This window comes from Zalophus californianus, chromosome 6 (assembly GCF_009762305.2).
Source record: "Zalophus californianus isolate mZalCal1 chromosome 6, mZalCal1.pri.v2, whole genome shotgun sequence".
Taxonomy (NCBI): Eukaryota; Metazoa; Chordata; class Mammalia; order Carnivora; family Otariidae; genus Zalophus; species Zalophus californianus.
Window position 1 is genome coordinate 10,009,301 of NC_045600.1, and position 10,170 is coordinate 10,019,470.

At 48.7% G+C, this 10,170-nt stretch overlaps 1 protein-coding gene across 1 annotated transcript; it reads left to right on the forward strand.

The window, feature by feature from the left end:
* The first annotated feature begins 2,029 nt into the window (after positions 1 to 2,029).
* On the forward strand, positions 2,030 to 10,083 carry LOC113908585 (uteroferrin-associated basic protein 2-like). The gene is made up of 5 exons (XM_027568844.2): positions 2,030 to 2,068; positions 4,261 to 4,928; positions 5,979 to 6,246; positions 7,821 to 7,968; positions 9,793 to 10,083. Exons 2-5 carry the CDS (start codon positions 4,283 to 4,285, stop codon positions 10,000 to 10,002), a joined length of 1,272 nt encoding a protein of 423 aa, XP_027424645.1. The 5' UTR covers positions 2,030 to 2,068; positions 4,261 to 4,282; the 3' UTR covers positions 10,003 to 10,083.
* Positions 10,084 to 10,170: the final 87 nt, after the last annotated feature.

Here is a 10,170-nt window from a genome sequence, read left to right on the forward strand (position 1 = left end):
AATACAATCCAACAGTATGCAGTCTTGTGAGTGGCTTCTCTCTCTCACTATAACACTGTCCGTATGCTACAGCACGGATCACTGTTCTGCAATCCAACCCGCAGTGAGTGAGGGTTCCAGTTTCTCTGTGTCCTTGCCAACACTTGGTATTTTCTGCCTTGTTTATTATAACCTTTCTAACGGGTGTGTAATGTTAAGTCACTGTGGGTTTAATTTGCTTTTCCAGGTGTTTATTGGCCATTCGTATTTGTCCTCTTTGGTGAAATGTTGGTTAGAGTCTTTTGCCCATTTTTAAATTGAGTTTCTTGTCTTATTATTATTATTGATGTGCTATGAAGTCTTTGGCTGCTAAAGTCAGTATCTGGGGATACTCAAAGGCTGTTTTTATTGACTTCTTTTCTTCCGAGTAGGGGTCATGCTTTCTGGTTTCTTTGCACATGTCGTGACTTTTTTCTTGAGTGCTGGACATTTTAGAAAATATGTTATAGTAACTCTGGATTCTGAATCTTCCCTCCCGGGGGTTTTCAGTTTTTTGTGTTTATGTAGTAATTTGTCTAGACTGAATCTATAAAACATGTTTCCCCTGCAACTTCTGGCCACTGGTGTTTCTTGTTTTTCTTTTTCTTGCTTAATGTATAAGCCTGCCTCCTAGAGGTCACCCTTGTGGTTGTATTGCTTATTGTTCAGCCACATATTGATCAGAAACGGCGTTCAAACACATTGAGCCAATAAAGTTTCCACTTGCCTGTGATAGATCTGTATGTGGGCTGATGAGCCCGTTCAAACCTCAGGCGGTTCTCAAGTGCCACCCAGATTTGTCTTTCCACTCTTCTCTCTTGCTTCTCCATGGACCAGGGAGGTGTGTGTAGCTTGCCTCTGTTCCAGTCTCTGTTGTACACATGCAGAGCCTCCCCTCCACCTCGGATATGCAGAAGCCTCATCAGGCCCCCTGGAGCTGCCACACCTCTTGGGACTCCCTGGTTAATCTCCTGCTACTCCATTGGCTTTTTTATTGCCCCCAACACAACCACAGACTAGCGGAACCACTGCCCCCCACAATCCCACCCCCTGCACACCCATACTGCTTGCCACTGAGATCGTCACTTGAACAGACAACGCTCCAAATCAGGTGAGTTGGCTCTGCTCTGGTTCAACCACCCGCCAGCAGAGCCGGGTTGGGAGGAAGCAGCCCCAGACAAAAATGTCACAGACTCCGTGCTTCCCCAAAGTTTAGTACTTCTCATGAATGAATGCTTCTCTGTTTGTCATAGGCCTTTGGTAGATTTACTAGAGCACAGAAATGGTTGTTTTTGACAATTGTGTCTAGCTTTTTAGTTGCCACTAAGGAAAAGATTTGTCAGTGATTTCTCTCCATCAAGCCAGTAGTAAATTCCTTCTAGATTTGGAATAACCCTACATATATAGTCTTGACCCTCCTCACAAGGCCCAGGCAGCTCCACCACCCCACCCCACCATCCAGAATTCCCTCTTCAGACTTCCCCGAGGATGTGTAGACTCCTGCCTATCTTTTTAAGACCTAGATGAAAGGCACCCACCCTCTCCTGATGGCCCCAGGTCATTCACTGGGTCCTTCTCTTCCCTTGCACAGCTCCTTCCTGGGAATGTGTACTCATCCTGTCTAGTCACATGGGCCCCACAGTCTTTTTACATGTGTGTTTCTCCTTCTAAACCAAGAGTTCCATGGGGCCAGGGTTTCTCTTCAAGGGGGAGCCAGGCCTTAAGCATCTTGTTAGTCCAGTACTAAGACAGAGCATGGCTCTCAGGAGGGGTTAAGTGGATGTTTGCCAAAACCCTGCCTGAGCAAATCCATGACCAGTAACACAAATGGTGCCATAACCATTACTTTGCTCATCGTCTCCCTGGGGACTGATGCGCAAAGAAAAATAACATAAATGATTCAGTCGTTGTTTGCTTTGGACAGTATTTGAACATGATCTATCGGTCGTTAATATTAACTCAGGTTTATCCATGTCGCTACCCCCGCAGCAGTATAAATAAGGCACAGGCAGATACAAAGAGCTCGTGGCAACCGCAGCTCCTCTGAAAGGTAAGTCACCTTTGTCTCGGAGACAGAACTGGTTCCACGGAGTGTGTGTTTCATTGTTCCTTTTTTGCCATGTTTCAGGAAGTGCTTGCCTTAGGGAAGATGATGGAAAATGCAGTGTGATAAGCGTGTGTGTCTATTTTCTGGAATCTCCTCCATACGCTAATTTCCCCCACCCCATGGCCCCCTCCCCTCATGCCCCCCCTCAACCACAGTGCCCTACACCCCTCACTACCCCTTCCCCCACTCAGATGAGGTGGATGGAGGGGGCAGGGAAGGAGGGGGGCTGCTGGGTGAATGACAGGGGTGGGGCAGTGGGAGGCACGGCCGTGGCTGGGGGCGCTGGAGGGGACAATGAGGGCATGGGGCAGGCTGCTCAGGGCCAGGAGTCTGGTTGATAGGAACCAGGGTCTTCAGAGCTTCTCTGTCACCTGAAGAATTTGTACTCCGTTTATTCGAAGCTCATGGGGAGCCAGGAAGAGGAAATGATGATTATGCTTTGGGGAACCCACCTTGTCTGCAAAGTGGCGGGAAGGGTCAGTGCAGGGCAGGACTGAGGACTGAGAGATGCTATTTTAGTCAGCTTGGGCCACCGTAACAAAATCCCACAGACTGGGGGGCTTAGAAAACAGACATTTATTTTCTCACAGCTCTGGAAGCTGGAAGACTGAGGTCGGGGTGCCAACACAGTTGGGTTCTGGTGAGAGCCCTCTCCCTTGTCTTCTGGCAATGTCCTCATGTGACCTCATCTTTGTGGGTACAGGCACAGGGTCAAGGACAGGGGAGAGCCAAAGCTCTGGTGTCTCTTCCTACACAGGCACTAACCTATGACCATATATAAGGGACCCTCATGACCTTGCCTGACCCTAATTCCTTCCCATAGGCCCTCCCTTCAGACACCATTACATGTGGGAGTAGGGCTTCAACACAGGAATTTTGAGGGACATAAACATTCGTCCACAGCAGACACTATTTCGGTAGCCACGACAAGAGATGCCATGGTGATGGATCACCAGACACATCCAGAGGAGCGGACCCTGTGCCCAGAGCTGTGTCAGGAACTGTAGGAAAACCAGGCGGGAAGACAGGGCCCTGCCCTAAAGAGGTTGAACTGAACACAAACTCGGGGCATGGTTCACATCTTTTCCCTTCCCATTGGGGGTGCCAGAAATCCCACCATTAGAGCACCTTTCAGATTGCAGGCCTGACTTCTAGTCTCAGTCAATGGTGGGGGGCACATCCGGTGGAAGAGAGAGGTTTTTCCCCCAACGATGGGATGGGGCAGTAGCTGTGAGGACCGGGAGGGCCCACAGGAGGTGGCCAGGATCGCCTGAGACAACTTTGCCAGGCCCTCTATTCAGCTCATGACCCAGTCACCTGAGCACCACCTGGGCTTCCTTTCAGAAATCACACCTGGCCGCCCTGAAGCCAGATCTGGTCTCCACCTGAGCTAGATAGCGTTAGCGAGTGCTTTTGACAAGATAGAATTTTTCATGCAAAAATCTAGGTTTTCAGCTTCTTCGGAAACATAAAAAACAAACAAACAAACCGGGCACCACTGACCCAGCACTCCCACACGGTGAACATAGCTGGGCTGAGTAGCACCTGCCTGCCTCCGACCTGGGCACGCCTCTCCCTTTGCCACAGTCCCCAGTGGTCCTTATTACATGATGCTTGCTGGCCTTGTCTGTGTGTATTTCTGGCCAGATCTCTGTAGCATTTCAATCTGCACTCCGGGCTTTATCCCTCTCTTTGCCTTCCCTTTCCACACGTCTCAGGACTTTGTTATGAGCCCTGTATTTAAAAAAAAAAAAAAGAAAGAAAGAGCAGAAAAAAGAAAAGACAGAGAGAGAGAGAGAGAGAGAGAAAGAAGTCCCAGTGTAGAGCGCTGCTCAAAATCATAGAATGTCATCGTGACAAGGGGCGCTAGGACCAGGCTGGAGAAGCGACTTGCATTAGGACCCACCTGCAGCACAGGCCAGAGGCAGAATTGGATCCCTTGTCATCAGGTCATTTATCTTTAATTTGCCTAAAGTCACGTTCCAAAACACTTTAGGCTTTCCTCATTAGCCTTGGTTAGCGTCCTCTAATCAAGGACTAAGAGTAACCCCCAGCTCCCAGGTAATAATGGGCCCTTTCTCAAGCCCCTTAGCGTGGAGAACATGTTCCATGGAATGTTCCTTCCTTCCAATTAGAGCTCCCTGGATTGCTGCAGAAATGTCCCACAGGAAAATGCACCTGCCTCTCTCTCTGGTCCTGATCCTCTGTGGCCTTCTGAATGGCATCTGCTGTGAGACGAAAGAAAGATCCAAAGGGAATAGTTACCCAGTCTCATCGTGGAAAATTTCACCCATCCACCACAAGATAGAAGCTGGCAATAAGGATTTCGCCCACAAATTGTTCAAAACCCTGTTAATGGAGCATCCCAGAAAGAATATCATCTTCTCCCCTCTCAGTATCTCTGCCTCCTTGGCCATGCTTTCCCTGGGGACCAGATCCACAACACTCACTAACCTCCTCGAGGGCCTTGGATTTGACCTCAAAGTCATGACGGTGTGGGATGTGCACCGTGGCTTCCAGAGTGTCGTCCAGATGCTGAAGCAGCTGAGTAGGGAGGGGCACCTGAAGCACAGGGACACGCTCTTTATCGATAGCAACAGGAAGATCAACACCCCGTTTCTGTGGGACACAGAAGGGCTATATGACGTGACGGCCCAGATGATTGACTTTCGAGATGTAAAACACACCAAGAAGCAAATCAACCACTTTGTGGCTGAAAAAATGCACAAGGGAACCAAGAGATTCATCACCTCTCTGAACCCTCATACCTTCCTGTTTCTTATAAATTACGTTTTCTTCAAAGGTAAGGTTTATCGAGTGCATGAATTCCTGTTTGGGTAACCTTTGCCCTTGTGTTTCCTGAAAAATCTCAGTCAGAAAAAAACATAGTTTTTGTGATTCTATCCCATGTCTCATAGGCCAGTAGATTCAAAACTTTTAATTTGCTTTTATTTCATTGTGCTAACATTTTTTTTTAAAGATTTTATTTATTTATTTCACAGAGAAAGAGACAGACAGTAGCAGAGGGACGGGGAGAAGCAGGCTTCCCGCCGAGCAGGGAGCCCGATGCGGGGCTCCATCCCAGGACCCTGGGATCATGACCTGAGCCGAAGGCAGACGCTTAACCGACTGAGCCACCCAGGCGGCCCAATTACGTAGCATTTTTAAGTGTTTCTATTCCCAACCCTTTCGGTCATATTGTTGGCCAAACTAAAGATATTTCGGAGTAAAATGGAGTAACTCTTGATGGCAGAAGAGGATTCTGCGCAGGAGTGAGTGTGCACCCATGGGCACGCCAGTGTATGTTCTTCTGATGAAAATTCTCCCTCCTTGAATACGTTAAACAATTTTAAGCAGATTTCTTTGTCAAAAGCTTTCTCAGAACTCTTTTTTAAATTATCTTATCTTATTTAAATTCAATTAATTTACACATAGTTTCAGTTGTGGAGCTCAGTTACTCATCAGTTGCCTATCGGAACTCTTAATCCACTAAAATGTGGTGGGAATTTTCAAAGAAGGGGTGTTGTGGTCATTTTTGCCCAAATTATATGACAACAGAATCCTTTCTTGGTGTTAGAGTTCCAGAGGCAGGCAGTATTTTAGGAAATATCTTTTGAGGAATATAGATTTAAAGAAATCCTCTGGTGAATATTTTCAAAACTCGTGTGTGTTTGCCTTTTTTTTTCCTTTGCATCCGTCTGGGCTTTTAAATATTCTGTTCACTGAGGTCCAGGTATCGCTGGAAGGAGGCTGCTCCCTTCTCAAGCCCCTCACCTCTGGGGTCTCCAGACATGTGGGTGCTGACGCCTTCTCCAACAGGTCGCTTTGAATTTCTCCTTCCTGATTCTCCTAGGCATTTGGAAAATGGCTTTTCATACCAACCTCATGCACAAGGAGGACTTCTTCGTGGATGAGCGCACCACAGTGCAGGTGGACATGATGTGGAAGAAGGAACACGTGATTTATAGCCGATCGGAGAAGCTGTTTGTTACAATGGTTAAAATTCCTTTCATTGGAAACATGTCCATAGTCCTTGTGCTCCCTGATGTAGGACAGCCCGACTCTGCTGTAAAAGAGATGGTTGTTCAAAGAGCTACACTTCTGAAATCCAGTGGCATGAGGTATGCTACTCTGGAGGGACATTCTAGATTCACATTGAAATTTTGCTCAGATCTCGCTTCCTCTGTACAAAAGTCTTATTTCAGGGAAACTGAGTATTTGCTCATTTCCTAGCATATTTGTGGAAAATGAAAGAAGCCAAGCAGGAAAAATGATAGCCTGGCTTCCATTATCAGCCAGATGCCCCTTCAACTGTCTAAATGATGGTTCTTTTTGTAACATGTATCAAAAACCCACTCCATACAAGCTCAAGGGGGTAAAGAAAGGTATGTATTAGAAAGATGCACCCAAGAGGATAAACGCAGCCTGGTGTCACAAGGGATTGGACAGGGGACTGCAACATCATTGGGAACTCCATCTCCCTGATGTCAGTTGTCCTTGCTCCTCACCTCTCTGGTTCAGCAAACCAGCTGGTTTACTCACCCAACACATATATCCTGAGCATCGATTCCATGCCAGACACTGCTCAGTGCTGGGAATACAAAGGCTAGCCAACACGTCTCTGTCATTGTGAGATTTCCAGTCCGGTGGGACAGGCAGTAAGTCAACTAATAAACGTGTAAATTCAAATTGCAGTAAAACTATGGGAAAAATGAGTAGGTGATAGAATAGAGGATTCAGAAGAGTATTAATTGGGGATCTTAATTAGGTATGATGCTCAGGCGAGGATCCTAAGAGGTAAATTTCAAGCTGAGTCCATTGTGGACACACTTGGCTCTCTTCCACTCAAGCAAATGCTCCACTTGATACTGAACCTAATATGTTTCTGTTCCAATGACACATTCCTGGAAGGGAGTAGTGGGTTGATCCAGCTTAGTTATAGTATCCACCATGGTCCAATCAAATATGGGCAAATTACATAATGAAAGCATGACTTCCATTGGCTCGCTGATCTTGGCCAGGGCCGGGGCAGTTTTTAGGCAGTAAACGTGTAGACTGGGGAAGAAATCTCCAAATAGTGTTCACCCCGTGCCATGTAGGAGCACCAGCTACTGCCCATGTAGCATATCCGTGGTTGAGGACCACAGCAGAGCGTGTCTGCCATCATCTGCCACAGCTGTACTTCACACAAGGTCATGGTCGGGACAGGGGGTACCCCATTAGAGGAACCCAACTGAATGGGTTATGACCCATTCAGAAGCTTAACATCACATGCACACAGGTGAAAATATATTGGGTTGTGAACAACACGACATGCTGGGTAGGGGGAGGGCACCAGGCACTAGATCTCCTGCACCATATTTCAGATCACCACTCAATTAAATCCCTGCTTATAGCTGGAGGGTTGGAGGGACTCAGGGCTGGATCCCCTGCCCTGATCCTCATCTTCTCTTGGTTGGGGAGACTATGAGGGGCATAGCTTGAATAGTAAGGTGTATTTTAGGCAAGTGCTTGGTCTGGAAATGCACGGTTGCCGCTCATGCTCCAGCACCGTTAACCTCTCCCCACACAAGCACCCGTGCCTCAGCCTTCCTTAACTCTCCCTTGGAAGAGGCCTAAAAGCAAAAGCAAGGTGCTTCCCCTGGACCCGGGAGAGAGACTTGTTCAGCTTCCTTGTGGTTTTCACTCCTAACAGATGGGTGCACTTAATTATGCCCAAGTTCAAGATCTCCTCCAAGATAGACTTAAAAAAAATGCTTCCCAAGATGGGCATCAGCAATGTGTTTACTACAGCAGCAAACTTCTCAGGCATCACAGAGGAGGATTTCCCAGCTATTTTTGAGGTGAGTAGAGCAATTTCTAGAGTTTCTGTTTTATCCACAACAGTTCTGAATGAAAAAACTTAAAAAAAAATAGTCATAAATATTATCTGCCCGGGTCCATTGGCTTTTGAGATTCTTTGGTCATTCAGCCATTCATAAGCAATTGCATCAAGCACTTTTGGAGGCTCTGGGGATAAAGTTGTGAAAGAGCCGAAGCCCTACCGTCATAGATGTTCCCTTCTCCTGTTAGGGTCAGACAGTGGACATACCAACAAATAGATATGTACCATGTCAGCCTGTGATACGTTCTGTGAAGGCAGGAAAGGCAGAAACCAAACAGCATGCTGGGGTACAGTGGGCTGGCTTGCGGGGGTGCTGGCCAGGAAAGTTGTCAGGCTGGGTTGACCTTCAGGCAGAAGCCTGAAGAAGGAAAGAAAAGAGCAAGGAAGCACATCGAGAGGACGCATGTTCAAGTGCATCCTGAGGGGGATGTGGGCTGGACATCCTCGAGGAACCCCAAGGAGGTCCACACAGCTAGCATGGTGCATGAGACCGAGATAGGTGGCCGGTGAGGTCAGAAAAGAGGCAGCGTGGGCCACATGGGTCTGCAGGTCCTGCACAGGCCCGGGGGCGGTCCTGACGGACATGGGAGACCACCGAGGCTGACATGAACTGACATGTGTTCTATAAAAGCGATGCTCTGTGGTGTGCAGGAAGTGTGGCCCATAACCCAGGTGAGGCATAAACGCGGTTTGACAGGGTATTGGTGGGAGTGTTAGCGGTGGTGAAGAGACCCTGTGTGACTTTTGAAGACAGAGCTGGGGTGCAGGGAAGGAAATGTCAGAGAGGGCAGCTCTGTAGTTGGAGCCTGGTCCACGCTGGAGCCAGCCCCAGATAGGAAAGACGAAGGAGCCGCGGGGGGTGTGTATGAGCAAACAGGGACGGGCTCTGCCAACTGGAGATGCCTGCAAGACATCCAAATGCCTGCCATGGAGCATTTGTGGGCACAAGGGGCTGCCTCTAATTACTCCACCAAGGTCACAGACCGGCTGGCTGCTTGGTGGCCACCCCATAACACACTGCCCAGGACAAGCCTAGTGATCATAATCCCTCATCACGGTGCAGCACTTGATAGATTACAAAGCAATTTTTCAGGGTTCTCTCACCTGATTCTCCCAAAGACCTTGGGGAGGGGACGGTGTCTGTTCTCGAACTGAGGGAGGAGCGAGCTGTCACTCATGGAGGATACCGGATGGAGTTCCCAGGGCTGGGACCCGGCTGGGATGCAGTTTTTCTGGGGTCTCAGGTTTCCCTACTCACAGAATCCCCTGGATGAGCACAACTGAGTGCTGGGGGGCCGGGCAGGGGCTCAGGGATGCCGTGCCTCTCACAGCACAGGAGCCCGGTCCCCAGAGGCCGGGCAGAGCCTCCTGCAGAGCAGAGGGGGACAAGCTCTTCCATACGGACAGAAAAATTTCCGTGCTGGGATGGAGACAGGAAAAACCAGCCCCTTCCCTCCCTCCCTTTCTCTCTACCACCACATCCTTCTTGAAAGCATTGGAGAGGCCCACCCTCAGTGATTCTATAGGATCTTTTCCTAAGCCTTCAGACCACCCAGGTTTGCTCTGAGTTCTAGTCCCCTTTCCTCTCATTTAAATACCTAAACTCCTTGAACTTTCTGCCTGCACTGGGGGAGGTGGAGCTCGGCAGTTAGTGTGGACCCTGTCCTGAGGCATCTGGATCTGACAGCTGAGACCCTCAGGTGATTATCCAGGAATGGGAGCCAGCATTTCCCCCCCACCCCCCACCATGCCCAGAGCTGAGACAAGACCTGTCTCTCCCCAGGCGATACATGAAGCCACAATGGAGGTGAGTGAGGAAGGCAGGATGGACACCCCCAAGGACATGGACTTGAGCAACGCCATCCCCTGGCATACACATGCAGCAGCCCCCTTGGTCGTGAAATTCAACAGACCCTTCTTCCTGTTTGTGGAGGATTGGATGACTCAACGAGCAATCCTCATGGGCAAAGTCTTCAACCCCATAGCTGAGTAGAGATGGGGCCGGGCTCTGCGGAGCTGGAATTCAGCAACTCCTGAATAAAGTGAATAAAATTCACTGCTATTGAATCAAAAGAAGCTGAGTCTGAGACGTGTGGGCTGAGAATGGAGTTGGGGTGGGTCGTTGCTGGTCTTCTGTCCTGGGAACAGGGCAGGATAAGGA

Excerpts from the sequence above, each read along its gene's own strand:
- LOC113908585 (XM_027568844.2), top strand. The coding sequence starts at position 4,283 with ATGTCCCACAGGAAAATGCACCTGCCTCTCTCTCTGGTCCTGATCCTC. Across the intron at positions 4,929-5,978 it reads AAATTACGTTTTCTTCAAAG|GCATTTGGAAAATGGCTTTT; the intron begins GTAAGGTTTATC and ends TGATTCTCCTAG. Across the intron at positions 7,969-9,792 it reads ATTTCCCAGCTATTTTTGAG|GCGATACATGAAGCCACAAT; the intron begins GTGAGTAGAGCA and ends GTCTCTCCCCAG.